This window comes from Vombatus ursinus, unplaced genomic scaffold, assembly GCF_900497805.2.
Source record: "Vombatus ursinus unplaced genomic scaffold, bare-nosed wombat genome assembly UNPS02007612.1, whole genome shotgun sequence".
In the NCBI taxonomy this organism is placed as follows: domain Eukaryota; kingdom Metazoa; phylum Chordata; class Mammalia; order Diprotodontia; family Vombatidae; genus Vombatus; species Vombatus ursinus.
In genome coordinates this window covers 4,305,717-4,329,279 of record NW_020947390.1, presented here as the reverse complement: position 1 = coordinate 4,329,279, position 23,563 = coordinate 4,305,717, and the positions used below count along the sequence as shown (strand labels likewise).

General features: G+C 37.5%; 1 protein-coding gene across 1 annotated transcript in view; it reads left to right on the top strand.

Annotated features, from left to right (window-relative positions):
* The window catches only part of MMP20 (matrix metallopeptidase 20), a 54,106-nt gene extending 33,823 nt beyond the window's left edge, over nucleotides 1-20,283 (top strand). The window contains exons 7-10 of the mRNA XM_027849588.1: nucleotides 554-690; nucleotides 2,534-2,690; nucleotides 17,472-17,575; nucleotides 20,183-20,283. Coding sequence (XP_027705389.1) covers nucleotides 554-690; nucleotides 2,534-2,690; nucleotides 17,472-17,575; nucleotides 20,183-20,283 — 499 coding nt within the window. The remainder of the gene's footprint in view (nucleotides 1-553; nucleotides 691-2,533; nucleotides 2,691-17,471; nucleotides 17,576-20,182) is intronic.
* The last annotated feature ends 3,280 nt before the right edge of the window (nucleotides 20,284-23,563 follow it).

Genomic DNA, 23,563 nt, shown 5'->3' with positions numbered 1-23,563 from the left:
AGGAAAGAAAGAAAAAGAAAAAATAGGGGGGTAAATTGTATCAAGAAACTAGTTACAAAACAGTCAATCATAAACATTAAGTGTCTACCATATGTTGGGCACTGTGCTAAGTACTGAAAATTTTAAAAAAAGGCAAAAGACAGTCTTTGTCCTGAAAGAGCTCATAGTCTAATGGAGGAGACAAGCAAGCTAATATATAAAAACAAGCTATATACAGCTTGTGAATAATTAAGAGAAGGAAGTCACTAATGCTTCTGAATTGTAAAATGAGGTGAGTAAAATAGAAAGCCTGTATAATCTAAATTTAGAATTTAAATCTAAAATAAGATTTTTAAATCTAAATCCATGATTCTATTAGCTTATTAAATGTATGGCAAAAAAAAAAAAAGAAAGAAAAACTCAACAAAGCCAAAAGTCATTATGAGCTCAGGACGTCCCAAGCTGCCTAGCCAAAGGAGATTCCACAGTAGTTTGAGGCCTGTTTTATTCCAGGTACAAGTCATGTCTCTTATCAGCTATCTTTCCTTTCGACCCTGGTGTGGGTAACCAATAGGATTTTCTGGAGACGGCAAGTTCACCTGGCAGCTGGAATCAGGCCCAGTACCATCACCAGCTCCTTTCCTCAGCTCATGTCAAATGTGGATGCTGCTTATGAAGTGACTGAGACGGGGATAGCTTTCTTTTTCAAAGGTACAAGACCAAACTCCCTACCACTTTGAAAAACGCAATGACCCTAGTGAAAGAACCCATGTACTTGGAGTGTAAAGTGCTAGAGGTGTTTGTTCAGGGATGGAGAAGAAAGGATCCTTGCTGCTCTCTGCTTTTGCAACTATTGATTAAATTCCTTAACTATATATTATTACGATGAAGATAATAATGACCATCAAATAGAGATGCCCATATCTACATGTGGTAGTATACTAATCACATAATGATTTTAACATGGTCCCTGGCCCAGAGAGATAGCACGCAGAATAGGCAATAAAGGACTGGATTTGGAGTTGAAGGGTCTGAGTTCAAATCTCAGATGATGTCTAGAAGAAACTTATGCTATGTCTAAGAGTTCTTTTAAGAATAATATAGACAGTTACACTAAAGAAATCTGGGTAAATGGACTAATATTGGACCCCCACAGAATTTAATCTGAAGTAACAACTCCTATTTATAGAGTGCTTTAAGTTTTACAAAGTTCTTTTCTCATAACTCTGTCAAGTTTGTTCTGTGATTATGATTATTGCCATTTTACAGATTAGGAATGTGAGGCACAGTGTACCTTTCTCAAACCAGTGCTTCTTCCCACAAACCACAATATCTGTATTTGATACTAGTAAAGGAGGGATCCAAGGGTGATAAAGTGCAAAAGGCCCTAGATCCAAATCTCAGCTCTGACACTACATGTGTGATCTTGAACAAGTCACCTAATGCCCTTGGGCTTTGGCTCAGTACTATATCCTATAATCCTATGGTGTTTGCATTTCACCTACTCTATGGCTCCCACGGGGAACAGCTAGATGACATAGCAGATAGAGTGCTGAGCCTGGAGTCAGGAAGATTCATATTCCTGAGGTCAAATCTGGTCTCAGATACTTACTAGTTGTATGACCCTGGGCAAGTCTCATAATGCTCCTTGCCTCAGTTTCCTCATCTGTAAAATGAGCTAGAGAAGGAAATGGCAAGCCACTCCAATATCTTTGCCAAGAAAACCTCAAATAGGGTCACAAAAAGTTAGACACAAATGAAAAATGACTGAACAAAATGACTCACAAAATTTTGAGAATGAAAAATGACTAGAGATATAAGACATCTTGAATGAGTTAAAGGCCTGTAAGAATTGATTTTGTGACATGCGAGATGCAGGAAAAGATGGCATGACATGGCTACATCAAAAAAGGCTCTGTGCTCTATGAGCAAAGCAGAATTGCAGCAGCTCAAAAGAAATGTGAGATATGCAAATTTAGGGAATTCACCTGAAATATTCACATGAACCGTTTGTGCCCTATTTGTGGTAGCGCATTCCAAGCTTGTATTGGTCTGATCAGCCATAGTTGGACACACTGTAATTTGACTCTAATATAGCAGTGCTATTTTTGGTCCTCTTTGAGAACAAAGGACAATAACCAAGCAACCAACCAAGCTATTGTTAGTATTACTAGAGGAAAAGTCCCCACCTACAGCTACAGCTAAGCATCTTTCCATATTCCCAGTCTACACTTGCTAGTTGAGAATTAGAGTTCTAGGTACCCTTAGGGGTCATAGCCAGGAAAACTGCCTAGACAGTCTGCCCTACTTAGGACACTGACCTGTGTTTTCAGATGGGAAGTGTGGCTTCCAGAGCAGTTTGAACGACGGAAGGACCATGCATGTATGCTATACTGTCTCTCCAGCCAAAAGGGAAGATGTTGTTCTTGAGAGAGAACCAAAAAGGGAACTCATAGGATTTAATAGGAATGGGAAATTTTGCTTCCTCAGGGGAAAGCCCTGGGAAGTGGTACATTGTTTTATTTCTTTTTAAAACTCTTTGTTCTGTGCTCAGGTCCTCACTATTGGATAACAAGAGGATTTCAAATGCAGGGTCCTCCCAGGACCATCTACGACTTTGGGTTCCCCAGGCATGTGCAGCACATAGATGCAGCTGTCTACCTAAGGGAGCCCCGGAAGACTCTCTTCTTTGTTGGGAAGGACTACTACAGGTACTTTTATCACCCCTTTTTCTTTTAATTTAGCCAATGATATTTTGTTTCACTGGTCGAAAATCCTATTGTGGAAAAGAATGTAGACTATTTGGTGAGTCAGCTGACTGACTCAGACCACTTATGCATCATTTACTGCTCGCCAGACTGTGTCTGGGGTTGAAACAGGCAGCTGAGAAGCAAAAAATTCACTCAATGATGCCATTGTTTGGTATCTAAGAGACCAATGTGCCAGATGTTTCAATATGCTAACTAAATCTAAAACAATGAGTGCAAAAACTCAGAAATTATCATCAGGGAATAGCATGTGAACAGAAATCATAAGATCACAAGTTAAGAGCTAAAAGAGGCAGTATAATCCAACCACCTCATTTTACAAAAGAGTAGCTCAGGCCAGAGGGTAAGTGGCAGGGTCACAAAGGTGAGGGGCAGAACTGGATTCAAACCCAGGTCTCTGACTCCATGTCTAGCTTTCCTTCCATCTACCTACCTACCAGCAAGACATGTCAGCAATAATGTCAGCTACCTTACACCCAACTCCTTGTATTTTGGGGAACATTAATTAGCTGCAGAGCTCTTTGGAGGAAATGTGCTACCTAAAATTAAATGGACTACTTACTAATTGACAGAAATGAGGTACTGTGGCAATGAAAACTGAGGACTGGTGGTGAAGGCAGGAAGACCTGGGTTCAGGTCCTGCCTCTAACACTTTCTAACTCTGTGACCAATGGCAAGTTACTTAACCTCTCAGAGCCCCAGGTAACTCTCTAGATAGATAACACAAATTAATTCAAAAAGCATTAATTAAGCACCTACTATGTGCCAGGCACTGTGCTAAACACTTGTTGTTTAGTCATTTCAATCATGTCTGACTCTTCATCTTCCCACTAGGGGTTTTCTTGCAAAGCTACTGGAATGGTTTGCCCTTTCCTTCTCCAGCTCATTTTACAGATGAGGAACTGAGGCAAAGAGAGTTAAGTGACTTGCGCAGGGTCACACAACTAGTAAGTTTCTGAGGCTAGATTTGAACTCAGGTCCTCCTGACTCCAGGGCCAGTACTCTATCCACTGTGCCACCTAGCCACTCTAGCGCTGAACACTAAGGATACAAAGAAAGGCAAAAACATGCTCTCAAAAAGCCCATGATCTAATGGAGAAGGGGAAGGGGAGACAGTTACCAATCTGCCTCAATAGAGGCATTTTTTCCATATAGAAGAAATCAGAGGTCCAAATTTCTACCTTCCCCAAAATAAATAAAATCAAATCACAGAAGTTTAGAGTTGAAAGGAATCTCATAGGTCATTCAGTCCAACCCATATTTGAAGAAGAATCCTTTCTACAACATCCCCAGATGGGGATGTTCAAGTCTTTGCTTGAAGACCTCCAATGATGGGGAACTCACTACCTCCCTAAGCAGCCTCTTCTTTTGGTTCACTATAATTATTAGCAACTTTTTTCCATCTATCAAGCACAGGTTTGCTTCTTTGCACCATCTACCCATTCTTACCCATTCTTCCCACTGGATTCAGGCAGACCAAGTCTGGCCCCTTTTCCACTGGACAGCCTTTCAAATACTTATATAGTTATAACTATTGCTGATAAATCAAGACTATTAATTTCCAAAATCTTAGCTAGCACAATGAATTATTTTCTTTCTAAGGAGCACAAGTTAATTGCATAGTCATTGTGGCTGCTCCACTATCAAATTATTCAGGAGGGGCTGAGCCCAGGCCACATGAATGGCTCAGCATCCATTCATTCCCTGCATAATTGGAGAGATCAGTAGACTTGAAGATCTGAGTTCAAATGCCACCTTAGAATCTTGACCCAGGGCAAAACATTGAAGATAACTCTGTGCCTCAGTTTCTTTCATCTGCAAAATGAAGGGTTTGATGGATCCTAGGGTGCCTTCCAACTCTAAATCTACGAGCCTATGCAACACAGGTTAGACATTCCCAATGCTCCTGTGCCTTGCGGCCCAAACAGAATGCATGTGGAAGGTTTTCACAACATCTTAAGTTCCTCAAAGATGACAATGCTCCCCTAACCCTTTCCATAGACCTCAAACAAGAGCCAGATGGAAGAGGTTAAGGATAGGTCAGTAATAAGGACTTCAGATACGTTGGAGTGAAAGACAGGCAGAGGAGGGATAACAGCAAGTCATTGTAAAAAGAGACCTAAATTACAGCCCTGGAGTTCTCATCTGTTATGTTTATAAATCATAAAATCATTAACCTCAACTAAAGTTTTCCTGTGATGCCTCATGGACATAGGTGATCTTGGATTCAAAGACTATTTCAGTAAGGGGCAAACTCTAGTTGGTTAATGAGCTGGAAAGACTTCAAGAATAGACATGATGGTGAATAGTATGCCTGTCATCACAGGACTAACATAGCTAAATCTAGAGAGACTTGTTGCTGGGTTGGCCACAGGGCAATGGAATTTTTGGCCACAACTTCAAAGAGCCACTTTCTAAGTTATCAGGGCTTGTAATCTGTGACAATAGAGGAAGCCATCACATGAAGAAATCATTAATCTTTAAAGTACCAAAAAAGAACCATGAGATGTTAAAGCTAGAAGAGAACTTAGAAATAATCCAATTCAACCTCCTCATTTTACAATTGAAGGAGAATTTCCATTTTACAATTTCCAGAGAATGGAAATGGCTTCTCCAAAACTGCACATCTACTTAGTCACAGAACCAAGGCCAGAGTTCAGTTCTCCTGCCTTCAACCCTGATGCTCTTTCCAAGCACGACACAGCATTCCATCATCTATTACTTGTTGTATAGCCTAGAAATCCTCTATAAATACATACTTCCCATCCTTCCCCTTAGAGAGTGATTATTTTCCCCATTTTGGAGTTGCTAGAGCACAGAGAACAGAAAAGCCCAGTGTACCATCAGCAGTACCATGGGGAGGCATAAGCTGTGACTTCTAATCTGTTTCTAAACCTCAAAACCACACCACTTCTTTCTCAGACCTTCCTTTCTGAAAAATAAACCCAGGCTGTTTGAGCCCAGAATGTATTTCTATGGGAAAGGGGGTATAAACCACAGTGTTGACATTCAATGAGTCACAAGCATTAAGCAATTCTCCCCTCAGTGTGGACTTTGCCGAGAAGCAGACAAAGGAACAGGTCCATTCTTTGTTGTTCATTACAAAGAGTAAGTGAAGCCAAAAATAATGTTTGATTATAAAGGGTCTGATTCTCCTTCTGGTGGATTAATCCCACTCTTCTTTCCTTGGGCTCCAAGTCCAGCTCCTCTTTCATTTTCTCCTGCCCCAAAGTCCTGAGAGGTCACTTCAGTGTTACCATTGAACAACTGACATTTGTACAACACCTGAAGGATGGTAAAATGCTTTCCTCATAAGAGTCCTATGAAGTAGAGAGTGCAAATGTCCCCTTTTTACTGAGAATCTGAAAATTTAAATAACTAGACCATGGTTATGAATCTAGTAGGTGTCTGAAGTGTGATTCAAATAGAGGTCCCCTGACTCCGAGCCCAGAAGTCCTCTATCCATCCTACCCTACTCCTACTCACATGTTGCTGTGACTTGTCAGTTCTTCAAGTAAAAGGCTAAGTTTGAAGATATCCTGGATGTATCTTCTAAAACGAAGCTTGAGGATTCTTAGTGGATTTCAATTATCTGTGCTATTCCTGTCTCCCCTTTTGGAAGACACATTAAATTTACTGACAGAGCAAATGGTATATTCTCCTTCTCACCAAAGGCAATATTGTGACTTTTTAGTCGGCCTTATTTAACAAGTAGCATCTTAATGAGGCACGCACAACTGGTACACACAGGAAGCAACCTAAGTAGCCAAGGAAACCTGACACCTCCCTCTGAACATGTCTACAGTTACTGTAGACTACAGTGGCTGTAGACTGGCTGCTGAGTTTTGACTAGATTATTTGTTAGAATCAAAAAGCTTGTTGGAGACATAGATAGATAGATAGATAGATAGATAGATAGATAGATAGATAGATAGATAGATAGATGGATGGACAGACAGACATCAGACACATGAATTTTTATATTCAGTTAGTCATTTGTTGCTTTTGTCACCCTGGAGAGAAATCCCTGTGGAATGGAAGACAGCGTGAGGAGGGGGAGGAGGAGGAGGAGGGGGAGAAGAAGAAGAAGAAGAAGAAGAAGAAGAAGAAGAAGAAGAAGAAGAAGAAGAAGAAGAAGAAGAAGAAAAAGGAGGAGAAGGAGAAGAAGAAGAAAAGAAGAAGAAAAACAAAAAGAAGAGAAACAAGAAGGAGGAGGAGGAGCAGGTGGAAGAAAAGGAGAAAAAGGAGAAGAAATTAATTTCACACTTAATATAATGCTTTATAGTTTTTTTTTAATTTTCTCACAACCCCTTAAGGGATATAATGAAAATATTATTATCCCCATCTTAGAGGTTACTGAGGCTCAAACAGATTAGGGACTTTGCCAAAATTATATAACTAAAACACATAATAGCTCCCATTTACAGAAAGCTTTAGGGTTTACAGAGTGTCTTCTTCACAAGAGACCTATGTAGTCTGGATTTCTGCTATCTGTGTGACCTTGGGCAAGCTACTTAACTTACCCGGGCCTCTACTTCCTGAACTGAAAAAAATAATTGAGAAGGTTGGACTGGATGACCTCTACAATCCCTTCTAGCTCTAAATTTATGGTCTTGCAATCCATTCCATTGAAAAACAAGGAAACCATGGCTCATAGAAGTTAGTGACTGCATCCCAGTGTCATACAACTAATACCACCCATACCTCACGTTTAGATAGTGCTGTAAGGAGGTGGGTAGTGCCAATACTCTTAAACTACATTTATAAATGAAGAAACTAAGTCTCAGAAAGGATAAATGAGTTGCTTAGAGATACACAACTAATCAATGTTGGTAATAGTACTCAATCCCAGATCTTTCAACTCCACATACAGCAATGTTCACACTGCACCATAGCTACTCACCAAAGTTTTCTGCTTTACACTCACTCTTCCAGTCACTCCAGTTTTATCCATTGAGGAGAAAGAGAATAATGGAGACAAATGTCAGAACATTGACCTGAGGCTTGAAGGTACAGAATAAGTTATAGCAATATCCCTGGTAATGAGCTGTCCTGCATTCAAAATGTTATTTTTAATAGGGCCTCATTAGAAATAGACATATCCTATGGTCTCTAGATATCATCTTTTCATTTAACAGCTCCAGATTAAATAATCAGGAATTACTCAATTTTGTGACCCATAATTCATTCTCTAGGACCCTCTCCTTTTTCCCTTCCAGCCCTCTTCCTCAGTTCCCATGCAAATCTAATCCAAAAAAATAGGAACCTAAGAAATTAAATACTAGAAATTATTTAGTTTGTCGTTATGGAACTTCTGGTGAACTTCTAATCTATCCAAATTATTTCAGTGACTGAGACACCCTCAGACAATTTCCCATTATAGATGTGCCAGAGTTTCTGATTACAGATGTATGGAGTGGTAACACCAGAAGCTTAAAGAGAAGGAAGTCCCAATCATAACTTCAGAAGGAGCAGACTGGCAGGGCAGAGCAATGGAACCCACCAGAGAATAGCCTCCATTGCTGCTGTATTTTCCAATAAGAACTGACTACAGATGTCTGATCAGGAGAACCTCCCTTTTCCAACCTTCCCACATTTTCATCAGGCAAACCCAAAACATAAACAGACGTATTCCTCCACTTCCATTCCCAGCCTCCTGAGAAAGTGACTTTATGCCCTAATTTACAGGTATGGAGAACACCAAAACTTCAGAAACTAACAAAGTAAACTGCATTCTAAGAACATAGTTAAATCCACTCAGAATGAAACCATTGACAAAATGAAGTCATTTCATCCATTAAACTGTAAACACGAGTGTATGATACCATGAGTTCCTGAAAATCATCCCAGGTACTACAGTAATAAGGTACAACTAGTCAAATTGCACTCATTAGTAGGCATTAATCCAATTGCTATAGATTTGTCCACATTAAATAATGAATAAAATGTCCCCTCCACCTATGCTACCACCACCAAGAGGATATTTGTATACACCACAGATCAATCATTTCTTTATACAGTTTTTGGTCATAGGATCATAAGACCATAGATTTAGGCTGGAAGGGACCTTGGAGAACTAGTCCAACACTTATTTCACAGACGAGGGAATTCAAGGCACAGATGAGTTAAGTGACTTGCCAGGATCACGTAACTAACACATGGTAGAGTAAGGATTCAAACTGAAGTCTTCCTAACCCAAGTCCTTCACACTATCCATTATACCACAAGGCATGAGTAAAAATTAAAAGGGAGCACATAAAATGGATTCAAATAATCTTTTATGTATCTACAAGTTTTTTTAATTTGCATTAAAAATTTAATTTTTAATTAATTTCATTTAATTAATTTCATTTTTAATTTATTTTCATTTAATTTAATTTTAAATTAATTTAATTTTTTATTTTTTATTTAAATTTTCAAAATTTTTAAATTTAATTTAATTTTTTATTTTAATGTAATGTAATGTAATTTTTAAATTTTTTAATTTAATTTTTTATTTTTTAAATTTATTTTTATTTAATGTTTTAATTTAATTTTAATTTAATTTAATTTTTTAAATTTAATTTTAATTTTGTTTTAGTTTAATTTTTTTAAATTAAATGCATGTATTCTTTATTTAAATCTAATCACCTCCTCACCTTTGATGAAAATCTTGATGCCTGAGATTCCTGTCCAATCTGCTCTGGGTGTCAGAAGACTTGTTTCCGAGACCTTGCTCTGATACTGACTGATAGTCAGTGGGCAAGTCACTCAAACATTCTGTTTACTCATCTTTTAAACAGGACAAAAATTTTTCCTTACAAAGAAGATAGATCGCAAACCTAAAAATACTAATAGCTGAAAACAGCTAAGAGCTAAAAGCTATTAAAGCTTAAAATTGCACTGAGACTTTCAGGACACCCTGAATAAATGTAAATTCATGATATCATTGATTTAGAACTGTAAGGGGCCACAGAGACCATGTCGTCCAACTCCTCCATTTTTCTGATGAGGAAAATGATGCTCAGAGAGGATAGATAATTCGCCTACTATCACAAACGTAGTATTGTTCTTTGCAATGTTACAGACATAACATTAGTCAAATATTAACCTAGTTCTTCTGACTCTAGAGTCATGATTCTCTTTACATTGTGTCATCTTGCCCCCTATATTATTCCTATCTTTTGCTTCCTCCTCTATCTGACTTGGCCAAAAGCGTTGCTACTCTGAACATATTCTAATAAATACCCTTCTTACAATCCTTTTCTTACCTTGGTTTCATTTCTTCCATATCTCTTGCCCTCATTGACCATGCCCTGCTATGTTACACATTTCACATTATTCAAACAAATAATTTCCTGAGAAGAGAGAAATGTCATATCCCTCAGTAGTCATGGGGCCTAGAACAACTCACATATTCAATTCGATTTAATTATTGAAAGACTGAGTTGACGATTATTAGAGCTGAGATTGTGAACTCATAAAATCATTGGTGATATTTTCAGAGCCATCTAATCCTATATGTTCCTAAAAAAGGAATCTCTTTTATGATATCATGGAGTAGTAGTTATCCAGTCTCTGTCTGAGGAAGGAGAACCTACCATGTTCATAAACAGCCTATCCTACTTTGGAAAGGAATTGTGAACTGCAAAAGACTTAGGGTTTGAACCTAAAGTTTCATCTTCTCCAATTCACCCATCACTTATTTAGCTACTAATCTGCTGTTTTGAAGTTACCTAAATCCTTTTTGTTTGTGCTTTGAAAAATAGGTTTTAAAAATGCCATGAACGGGGGCAGCTAGGTGGTGCAGTGGATAGAGCACAGACCCTGAAATCAGGAGGACCTGAGTTCAAATCCAGCCTCAGACCAAACACTTGACACTTACTAGCTGTGTGACCCTGGGCAAGTCACTTAACCCCAATTGCCTAAAAAAAAAAATGCCATGAACGAACAACAAAAGCATGGAATCATAGACTCTAAAATGAGAAGGATCTCAGAGGCCATTTCATACGGTTCCCTCATTTTTACAGTCAGGAAAAATGAGGCCCAGGATGGCTAAATGACTTGCCTAAAGTCACACAGGTAGTAGGCAATCAAAGCTAGATTTGAATCTCCAGAGCCACCATTCGTCCTACATTGAACATCCAAGAATTATGATGGTAAGGAACTAGAGGACTATAGCTTTAAAAAAGAGTAGCTGGCCTTATGATTAAAAATTTTAAATACCTGAAGAAATACCTTATGAAATTTACGGAATGCAAGCTGAAGGTGCTAGGAAGCATCCAAATTCTTTTCTTGACCAAAAATATCTCCTTGGCTGAATGTAAAGGTCTCAAAACCCCTTCATTGATTTACTCTTTGAGATTTTGATACCTTCCAATAGAATGCAAGTGCCTCAGGGTAAGACACCATATTAAGCTACAAAACAGACCAGCCACCCTTCACAGTAGGCAAGGCAACTCCAAAATGCAAGATGGAGAGAGTGGTAAGGCAGGACTGAGAAGGGGGCACTAACAGGGGACCTCGGAGGATTCTCAATGCAGACTATATCTACTTTCCACTTTTGACTGAAGTCTTGTACCCTGGGACCAAGCACTGAAAAAAAATGAATCAAAATTGTATTTTTAAGACATCGAATCAGAGGATGAAATCTCTATATCCAGTTCTGACAAATGAATTACAATTTCTCAGTCAGTGAGAATTTGCTTCTTCAAAATTTCATCTGAAACTCATTCCTATAAAATAGGATTGAATATATCTGAATGAACGTATGTTAGGTCCAGAAAATTGCCACTGCTTTCAAAGCAATAATTCCTTTCTTTATCAGAATTGGACAGTTTATTTCTTGGCATCAAGCTGCTATTTTCTGAGGTCAAGCCTTTTTCTTCTCTTTTCTGAATATTTCCTTCCCTTCACTTGCAAAACCTTGAATCATATGCACATAAACTGTGATCATACATCTGTTTGTTCATCTGGTTTCTATGCATTTTGAATTTCTAGTGAAGCTTTCTTTGTCACTTCAGTTCCTTTTGTTCTATCCCATTGTGGGTTTTTGAGGTGCCCATCCAACTTCAATCCACGTTGTCTCAAATTTTGGAGGGTTCCTCAAGTTCTAGTGTACGAATGAGCTATTCAGAAATGGAAGGACATTTTCCTTTTTTATAATTATGTAATGCTTTAGTAAGAGCCTGACACTGAACACCAATATGACCAACTAAACTTGCTTAGTAACAATTTAAATTTAAATAAATTTATTTCAATGCACAAAATACCCTGAGTTTTCTGTCCCTCTCTAATTCCTCATTCAAGTCATTGTTTTCTCATTCCTGCTCATTTGTCTTTCGTATAATGGCTAGTCCCGTGTCTTTTAATCTGGATCTACTTTGAATAACTTCACAAAGATGTTTTAGATTAACTTTGAAGCCACTTGAGAAACTGAGTTTCAGCAGCTTCCTAGATGCAAAGAGGAAAACTGAACTGAATTAATAATTACGAAATAAATAATTAGGAAAATGTATATTTAAACTTCATCAAATGGAGTACAAGAAAATGAAGTACATAAAACAGTATCAATGTGATAGGGTTTTGGATTGACATATATTCATGGAAGGGGCAGGAATGCCAGCTAGGTAGCCAGAAAACAATGAATGACTGCCTCCTGAGCTTATGTTTTGTTGAAAATTCATCTTCAAGCTAAGCCAGAGGATCTTGTGAATATTCAACTCCACTGTAATGGTAGACAAATCATTTGGGACAAAGTAAAATAATTAAATGTTTTTACTTATGTAATGAACTGTACACTTTTTTACATCTTTAAAAAAATTTTAATATGGACTATGACTTCCTCTTATTACATTAACTTGTTTTACATATTGTTTAATTGAGTTTTCAAATTTTTGTCATATAATCTTAAATTCCTCATCATGAAACTATACATAACACATTGGACATTAAGCATACATTTGACAAAGATTTCATTTTCCCACATCTAACTTTTATTATGACCCATAGATTTTCAGTGAGATTTTAGCCAAGTTGATTCCCAGGCCACTAAAGTATATTTATCTCCATCTCTTAGATACATTTCTTAACCTTTTACGACATGTGGCATGGTGCAAGGATGTGTTGTAATATTCCATTATTTCATTTCCATTTGAAAATTTCCATAATTTAGCAACAATTCTGCTTCACAGTATATCAACCTATTTATCAGAGTTCATCATTTCCCCAGTAGGGAAAAGACTTCCAGGTCCACCAGAAGTAAAAAAATCCCCTAGTAACTTTTGAGGCTGGGTGATTTACAGTTAAAAGAAGATTCCAAGATTTACGGGCTAATTTGAATCTCTTATGACAAATTTTTGGGCATAGTCTTAGATGAAATTGAGTTTATCAGTAAAAATTATCTGTTTCCAGTCTTGTGTATTTCTATCTTTTTCTTTCTTGACCATGGCAAGAGCTTTTTTTTCTTTGATTGAAGTTTGAAACATTTGCCTTCCTTACACCAACCATTGCTACAATGTCTATAGTAGTCACTAAAGTATGCTCCTTAAAAGCTTCAAGTACATTTCCTTGGAATAATATCCATTCTTTGAAATAACAGAATTCAAAACATGACAAAAGACAGCAATGAAACACCAATGCATAGCACAAAATCTAGCTCTTGACCAACAAAACCAAAAGATGGGAAACCAGCTCATTCTGCTTTCTTCTTGAAGGTCAAAGTCAGATGCATGTGCAAGTACACATGCATGACCATTGCTGTTGAAAAAAATTGTCCCAAGTAATTCACACATGACCATATTATCTAGGGCTGGTCATATAGGGCTACAATGCCATTACATAAGGGTCTAAAAGAAAAGTTACTTTTATTCTGGTAATATTGTGCATGGCTTTTGCTTTATGCTCTCTATAACTGAAAAATTATCATCCTGCCTTCCTGAGAGATGTTCTAGCCACTCTGATCTAGCCAGCAGGTGCTCAGAAGACCAGCAGGTGGTCCTAAAGATATGGATGGACCTGGAAGCTAGTACATATAATGGAGTAAAGTTCAACAGAGACTGTGTATCCAATAGTTACCAGCCATCATGAGACCTTTTGCTCCTAGAAATAAATTGATACGTGGTAGTTAGGTTCCCAGGAGAGACTATAAAATCCCATTTCACTTATAATGTACCTGAATTGTAGTACTAAAAGCATAAACTTAAGTTCTTCCTCTTAGGACCTCTGCTGTATCCTGAATGAATTCTCCAGATGAAATCAGGGAATAGGTGAAGTTTTTGTCTCTGGCATCCTTCCACTTTCTCTCTGTACTTGTTTGTCATCTACTAGTGCTCTCTACACTTTGATTCAACAATCATTCATGAAACAGCTATTATTAGCAAGGCAATCTTCTAGGCTAGAGATAGAAAATTGAAAAAAAAAACCTTATATCTTACCTGCCTTCAAGGAGCTTATCATCTAGTTTAACTAAATTAGCCCTCTATACTTAAGTGGCTCCAGAAAACCAGCCCAGATCTTGCTTCATATCCCATCCATTTGTCTAGCCCAGTCATTTTGCCATCTTCCTTGCAACTTCTCCGCACCTCCAGTCCAGATCACCAGATAAAGGTCTATCAAGGTAGTTAATCTACTTAGCTTTGAAATTCCTGACCTGGATCAAGCTGTCTTGACTGATGAGTAAGTGAATGCAAACTTAACTAATACAGTATATTTTGCTGGTCTCAAACCACCAGATCAGACTATATTTCCCATCCTATTCAACAATTCATTTCATTGATCTGACTGTCTGCCCTGTGGCTGCACCTATCCTCCCCAACCTACCCCACGCATGCACAACCATCTCCAGTTATCCTGATCTATATTTTGCCACTGGACCCAGGTGGCGCCAGAGGAGAAAGTGAGGCTGGTAACTGTGCACAGCCCTCCCTCAGATAAAACCAATTCATTTGCAAGTCACAGCATCATCTTCCTGATGTCATGGTCCTCTTGGAGAAAGGACAAACAACAACAACAAAAACTACCCCCCACACACCCTTCTACTTTGTTTTGGGCTCTGCAATCAAATCAATAGTACCATATTACTATTGTTTCTCAAAAAGGCATCCCAACTGATACCCCTATGGATCAACTCACTATCTCTGTTATTCCTGATAGTTAACACAAAACAAAGGTATTTGATGAAATAGCATAGTAAGAAAAAAAAACATCCCCCCATAATCCTGGGCCACATTATACCATAATATATAAACTTCACCATCAACAGTGGGCTTAGGATACACAGAGGGGTCATGCATGAGGCACAAACATAGAGGAAATATTTGTAGCCAGGACACAGGTCAAGACATGTCTCTAGTGCTGACTACTGATGTGTACTGGCTGCGTCATCAAGCTTCTCTCACTGGGACCCCTCCCTACTGGGTGTGATATCTGTGGTGGGTAAGTTACTTTTCTTGTCCCTAATAGTCTCAAATTGTCTACTGGTAACTACTAGACATTTTCTCTCTGTTGGGTGTTGCTTCACTGACCTCAGATTAGCTAATGGGAGAGCTGCTCTCTTGGTTTCAGATAGTCTCTTGGTTGCTGTTCGTTACTGAGTACCTAGTCCCTGTTGGTCATGGTTCACTACTGCCAGTTTCTGAGTTCATCTCTTTGGGGACACCCACTAGCATTTAGTGACTCCAAAGAGATGATCCTCTTCCCCAAAGGACAGACTGCCAGTTCTTTAATGTATCCACCATACCAAGCTAACAAAATGTAGAATGCCCCCAGGATAAGATTGTGCTTTCTTTTGGACCCCTATATCTAGGTATTGGCAGCCTTCTGTCACAGATAGCTATCTAACAAATTTAGATAATCCTAAAATCTCTTCTGGATTAGGATGAAAGTGAATTTTCAACAAAAGCTAAACTCAAGAGGCAAGGTCATTTTTCTCTGGTCACCTAATCGCCTAATCCTACTTTCACCAATCATCTGTCAGCAACGAAGCCTCATTCCTTTGGTGTTATATTTTAGCCAATGAAAAAAACCTCATTGTCTCCCTACACTACATTTGGTGAAGATATATACTTTTTCATTTATGCTTTTCACTATTTAGCTCATTTTTTTCTCAGAACATCAAGTTGTTGGAAATTAGTCTCCTCAAGGAGTTTCAAATATACTTCTCCCCCATACATCTTCCCCCAAAACCCAACCCATCATGAAAACCCTGGATATTCTGGGGGGGCATTTTCATGAACTTAAGTTCAATAAAGTAATGTAATAACTTCAAGCAGTAGCAAGCAAAGCAACCCTTTGGGGATAGATGAATAATAGGGGCAATGTTTGCTAACATGTCTCCCACTTCTGCCATGAAAATGCACAGAGCTTGCCTATTTCTAAAGTTAGCTAAGTTCCTGCCCAATGATTTTGAGGGTAATCAGAAAACCACGGTTAAAAAGAAAAGAAAAAATATCAAGGTTATCAGAACTACAATGGCCAGCTTATAGCTAGAAAACTATGAGCAGTCCATATTCTTCCACCCAATGATTCTATTCCTGGGCAAATGCTCTCAAAAAAGTAAAAAACAAAAACAAAATTCTAATAGATGCCAAAAATATTCATAGCAGCACTTTTTATATTGGTAAAGAACTAGAAACAAAGTAGTTACCTGTTAATTGGGGAATGGCTTAAAAACCTAGAACAGATGAATGCTATAAAATATTATTGTGCAGTTAAAGTTACATATATGAAGAATTCAGAGAAATATGGGAAGATTTATCAGAACTAATTAGAACAAAATAAGCAATACCATGGGAACAATATGAACAATGACTACAACAATGCAAATGAAAAGATCACTAAAAGAAAGCTGAACTCTGAATAATTGAAAAGCCAATGAGATCCCAAGGAATGGATAATAAAACATATTGGTTTTGTCTTGAAAAAAAGCATAGAATATGGTATACATTGTCAGATATGATCACAGATAGAATCAGATGATTTTTCTTAGTTTTCTTTGTCACAAGGGAGAGTTCAGTCTGAACTGGGAACTATGATATAAAGATAAAAAAAAGTCAATAGGTTGTTCCACAAAAAAAAAATTAATTAATTAAATCCTTAACAAAGCAATGAAAACTACATGGAGTATCATAAGAATCTTCATGTCCTGTTGTCCAATCCAAGTAATACTACAAATTATAAAAGCCTGTTAGCCTCTTGAATATTCCTAGCAAAATTCTAGAACACATTATTAAGGAAGTAGTTAGTGAGCATTTGGAAAAGAAATTGGTTATTACCACAAACTATCTATCATGAGTTCATTAAGAATAAACCCTGGTGGGTTATCTTCATTTCCCATTCTTTGTTACTGTTACAAGACTTGCAGGAAACAACGGTATTTTAAAAAAAAAAAAGATAATGAATTTGGAATGAGAATACCTGTGGTTAAGTCTTCACTGACAGGCTTTGAAAAGATTATTTAACCTCTAAGAATCTGAGTTTTATTATTTGTAAAATAAGTAAAGTAATGCACACTCTACTTCCTTCTCAGTGCATTGTGGGAATCAAAGGAGGTATCGATACAGAGAGGTTTGCAAATTTTAGCCTTATATTTAAATGACAGATATGAAAACAAGAGATGTCATTAGTTAAATAGATAGAAGTCTTGTATCAGGAGCTACTTGTCAATAATCAAAGTGGTCTTGCTTTGGGATTGATTTTATTGGCCCTATAAATATGTTTTATTTGTGAAATACTTCATTCTTCTAGCTATGATGAAGTAAAAAGGAAAATGGAAAAAGATTACCCAAAGAACATTGAAGAAGAATTTCCAGGAATAATTGGCAAAATAGACGCTGCTGTTGAAGTGAATGGTGAGTACCTTATCAAACCTGAGCTAGATACCATTTCAGAAAAAGATATTTTTAGAGTAGAATTTCAGACATTCAATGAAAATGTATTGAAAAATTACATATGTATTTCAATATAATTGGTTTCCTTTGCAATCATATGTATTTTATTTTATGCATTTAAAAACATTATTTGGAGAAAGAGTCCATAGGTTTCACCAGACTGCCAAAGCAGTAAATAACAAAAAAGGTTAAGGCTCTAGGCTCTGCTTAGCACAAGACTGGTTCTCAGAGAGCTGGCCAGGCCCCTAGGATGCTAGACTCTTTGACACAGAATCAGGGGATAGTTTGGCCCTCCTGCTCTGTCTCTGCTTCTGGAAAAGCTCAAGAAGGGCAAATTCTTTTAATAAGTCAACCAATATTTAATTGATGGGAACAATAGTTCCAAAGTATAAGAAAATATGGCGGAGTTGATAGCTGAGTAATGGACTTAGAGAATCAAGAGCCTTGCATTTGAACCCTGCCTCAGACATTTAATAGCTATGTGTCCCTGGCTAATTTACTTCATTTCCCCAAATCTCAGTTTCCTCATATGTAACATTAATATAATATTACTTGAACTACTTACCTCAGGGAATCATTTTCAGAAAACTGCTTTACAAACCTTCCATTATATGAATTCAAGTTTTTCATATTTTTCACAGGCCCTGTCCTTAATTGGAAATACTCATCAGAACTGCTTTGATTTCCCCTCTTTAAAAAAATTATTATAAAGGATCATTTATTTGGTAGGAAGGGGGAGATTACTCAAAAATGAAGATATGTTTAAATTAAATGTCTATCAGAGAAAAACTAGCATAAATGTGACAATTAAAGAACAATACAGCACAAAACACCATATCATCAGTCAACTAGCATTTATGAACCACCTACTATGTGCCAGGTACTGTGCTAAGCATTAGAGATACAAAGAAAGGCAAAAGACCATCTCAGTTCTCAAAGTACACACAGTCTAATAGGGAAGAAAACATGTAAACAACTACATACAAAGAATCTGCATACAGAATAAATAAGGGATAATTCACAAAGGGAGGGCACTAATATTAAGGGAGATGGAAAAGGTAAGACTTCAGCTGAGATATGAAGGAAGACTGGGAAGGCAGAAAGCACTGATGAAAAACTGTGACTCCAATATGATACAGCAGCAAAAAGACACTGGATTTGGATCTGTGAACCTGGTTTCAAATCCTAGGTTTGTTATTTATTATCCAAGTGACTAGGCAAGTCATTTCCTTTCCCTGGGCAAGTCACTCCCCTCCCCTCACTTCCTTCCTTTCCCAAATGGCAGGGTTAATAATCTCCCATTTGGAGAGATCAATATACGTTGGAACAGCAGAAGACTTCATTTACAGGGTAAGATTTGAACTGGGCCCTGAAGAATAGTTAGGATATGGTTAGGGAATGTATAAGTGGAATAGATTTTATTGGGGTCATATACAAGGGCAATCATATGAGCAAAGGCACAGAGTAGAATACAGTATAAGCTATAATATAACATATTATATATGATATAATATCTGCATATACATATGTATACACACATACATACATATACATATATACACATATATGTATTTATATATCTTCATATATATATATTTGGTCAAAGGGACTAGAGGGAAAAGACTTGTTCTAAAGTCCTAACAAGTCTAAAGATTTGTTCTGTTTGGCCCCAGAAGGCTGATTCAAGAGCCTTGTGTGGAAGTTGCAAAGAGGTGAACTGAGGCTTGATGTTGGGAAATTTTCCTAACAATTAATGCTGCCCAAAAATTGAATAACCTGCCTGGAGAGGTAGTGGGTTCCTCCTGCTCAGAGGTCTTCAAGCAGAGGCTGGTTGACCACTCGTCAGGTATTTTATAACAGTACTTCCTTTTATCTACGGGTTGGACTTCTTGGCCACTGGATTCTTTCCAACTCTTAAATTTCATGATTCTGCAATTCTAGGACTGTTTGATTTTTTTTTTACTTATATCCCCAGTACCTAGCATAATATCTGTCATGTAGTTCAATTGAGCCATTTTTCAGTGTATCTGACTCTAAATGACCCTATTTGGGGTTTTCTTAGCAAAGATACTGGAATGGCTTGCCATTTCCTTTTCTGGTTCACTTTACACATGAGCACTGAGGCAAACAGGGTTAAGTGATTTGTCCAGACAGATAGTAAGGTTCTAAGTCCAGATTTGAACTCAGGAAGATAAGTCTTCCTGATTCCAAGCCCAGTGCTCTATAATGTGCCACATAGCTACTGGCATGTAGTAGGCATTTAATAAATGCTTATAGAATTGAAGTGAATAAAGGCTGTAATATTACTTCTACTATGGTATGGGAAGGGGACATTGGATAGAGCAGCCATACTAGATCAGAAGGGTCACCTTGGAGAGTAATAGGATGAGCCCAGATTATTATAAGCATTAAAAGCCAGCCAAAAAAGTTTACTCAACATGCCACCTGATAAATTCTCAATTGCCCACTAAAGCAGTACCACTTTTAGAAATATTACTAATGCTCTCATTTGCATACTCTTAACCCATTTTTTTTATTGTTACCAAACTTTCAATTTGTCTCTTTTAGGTTACATTCACTTCTTTTCAGGACCAAAAGCCTATAAGTATGATGTAGAGAAGGAAGACGTGGTTAACGTGGTGAAAGCTAATTCCTGGATTGGTTGCTAAATAAACACATAAAGTATGAAGATCACTGGAAAGAGCTGACAACTGGATCATGAGAATAGAAGCATAATGTAGGATAGAATTCTTCCTGGAGGGGCTGACTTTTTAGAGGCCGCTGACTTACACACTGGTAGCAGGAAACTAATCAGTGAAAAGGAAAACTGAGATTGTTAATTCCAACACCATCACTGATTGAACAAGTTCAATCCATGTCAGATTCAGTTAACGTACTGTATTGTTTTAATGATCAGAATGAACTCCCAAACTCAATGCCTCAATCTTCCCTTCCCCTTGGGCTTTAGTAAGAATTTTTGGTTTGTTATTTCTTATCAGGAAGAAGGCCTCTTAAAGGTATCCTGATACATATGACAAACATTTCATTGACTAGAAAAAGTATTGGCTGCATTGTCAACAATATTTTTGTAGGCAATCAACACTTGCATTGCTGCAATTTGCTGTGCATTTTTTTTATTTCCTGTTACTATTAAAAATGCCATACAACCAAACTCTGATGTGGTTGGTTTGTGTGTTTGTTTGCTTTTCCAATTTAGCGCTTAAGGCTCTTTGAAATAGATAAGGGCAGGCAAAGTTGTGAATTCCCATACCCAACCAAGAAGGACACTTTGTAATGGGAAATCTTTTCAACTGAAGTCAATGAAAATGTTTTATTAGGACATTTCCTCATTTTTCCTTTCTGTTTAGTATTGACTGGCTTCTATCAAACTGTTTTTTTAGGGTGTGAACTACCAGTTGAAGGAACTAGAGATGTTTAGACTAGAGAACAGATGACTCAGAGGAGACACCTTGAGTATTTGAAGGACTGTCAAATGCAAGACGTTGGATTTGTTCTGCTTGGACTTTGAAAGAACTAGGAGTAACAGGGATTAAAGTAGCAAAGGAGGAAATTTAGGCTTGATGTCAAGCACAACTTCATAAGAAAGCTGCTCAAAAGTGAAATAAGCTATCTGGTGATGGGGGTAGAGGGAGTAAGTATCAATGGGGATCTTCAAACAAAGGCTCGCTAAACACTTTCTGGTGTGTTGGGCAGGATATTCTTCTAATAGTTTGTCCTGGATGGCCCACAAAGACCAGGCCAACTTTGAAATTCTGTGACGACAATAGATAGAATCATAGAAATAGAAGCCTGGCAAAGACTCTAGGAGAAAGCAGGGCAATGGAAATCTGGTCTGAAGTCAAAAAGTCATTGTTCAAATTTTGCCTCAGATGCTTACTAGTTATGTGATCTTGAGCAAGTCATTTAAATTCATTGAACCTCTCTTTCCTCATCTGTAAAACAAGGGGGCTAGATTAGGTGGTCTCTGAGGTAACGGCACTATGAACTAGTATGCCAGACTCATAATCATCTTCTGACTTCAGGCAGGACTACACTAAATGAAACCTTCTTTAAATGACATATCTAGTTCCCTCCAAATGGTCTCTGGGAAAGTAATAACTAGCATTTATTTAGCATATCAAGATTTGCAAAGTGCTGCATATATGTTTATTCATTTGAGTTTTCATAATGAATTCTGCAATGTTAAACAACTCTACCATACTTCATGCTAACTGCTAATTTGAGTTTTTTCTGCTGCAATTTAAGTGTATTTCCTAATGTTCAGTCTTTAGTAGTGAGGAGCAGAGCTGATTATCTTCCTTATATAGTTCAGGTTTAAAAAAATCAGGATTCTCTTTTTTTAATAAATTATCTTCTTGCTAAGGTGAGCAATCTTCTACCTATAACATGCTTGGGGTTACCCTTAAAAAAACCTATGATCTAGTATTGGAGTTGTGAATACTCCATCCATCCAGGCATCTTGAAGACCCTCCACATATTCTCATTCTGAGTAACTTTTGTCCATATTTTGCCATTAATTTTCCATAGAGGGTCAACCCTATATATAGAGAAATTCCTCTGGTGTTCTTGGTACCTTGAAGGCACAGTGCACCACCTTGACTTAAAGACTTTCTGTTTTAAATGGAGAAGAGTGCTTGAGAAAATAGCTATTTAAAGCTTTTTATTGAATTTTCTTGCCAAAACTAGATAAGTGATGTTAGGCCCATTTGAAGCTTCCTAAATGGAATGTGCTTGACTGAATAAATATAAGTTTAGATGTCTTGATTATCCAATGAATGATAGGCCATACATTAATAATAAGATGATAGACTGATGTTGTTTTTGTTTTTCAGTCATGTACGACTCTTTGTGACCCCTTGAGGTGTCCATGAGGTTTTCTGGGCAAGGATACTGGAGTAATTTGCTATTTCTGTCTCCAATGGATTAAGACAGAGGTTAAGTGACTTGTTCAGGGTCATACAGCTAGTAAGTATCTAAGGCCAGATTTTAACTCATGCTCTATCCACTGAGCCACCTAGCTACCTCCTGTAAGATGATGAACTAATCTCCTTCAAAAGCAGTGTCTGGGTGCAGCTAGGTGGCACAGTGGTTAGAGCACTGGCCCTGAAGTCAGGAGGACCTGAGTTCAAATCCGGCCTCAGACCAAACGCTTGACACTTAATAGCTGTATTGACCCTGGGCAAGTCACTTAACCCCAATTGCCTAAAAAAAAAAAACAAACAACAAACAAACAAACAAACAAAAGCAGTGTCTGCAATTGGTCTTAAAGGTATTTTATGAGCTACTAGGACTGCAGACTAGTCCTTATGACAATGATTCCTAGCATGAAGAGTATCAACCATGTCAGTGGAACACCAAAAACAAAGGCTCTTCTTGGTGCTGCTACAGTTTGTCTGCAGGGTGCTAAATGGCCCCCTGCTATTAGAACACCTTGAAAGCTGTGTAATTCTATCATTATTCATTGGATTTGATGGCTTTCTCCTTTTCTTTACAATGGCTTTTTTGTCAACTAAAATTCATTTTGGGGAGTGGATTTTTTTTTAATACCTTGTAACATCCTTTGAGATAAATAGGGCCGCCCTCACCCTTTACACAACCAACATTAAAGATTATAGATCTTGGAGTTTTACTTTTCAAAAATTAGATAGTATTAAGCCTCTAAACTAAAATAACAAAATTATATCCTTTTTTTTTGCATCAAATCTGTAACTTCATTGGTATAGGAACTCCCAATGAGGAAATTTCCTCTATCAATGTATATTGTGCCCTGGAGAGTTACCTGGGTCACTGAGAAATTAAGTGACTTGTCCAGAGTCACACAATAAGTATATATCAGAGACAGATTCAAAGCCAGGCCTTTCTGATTTTTGTATTCTAAAACTGGAGTCCCTGAGCTTGTTCTTTTCTTAAATATTTTGATAACTATAT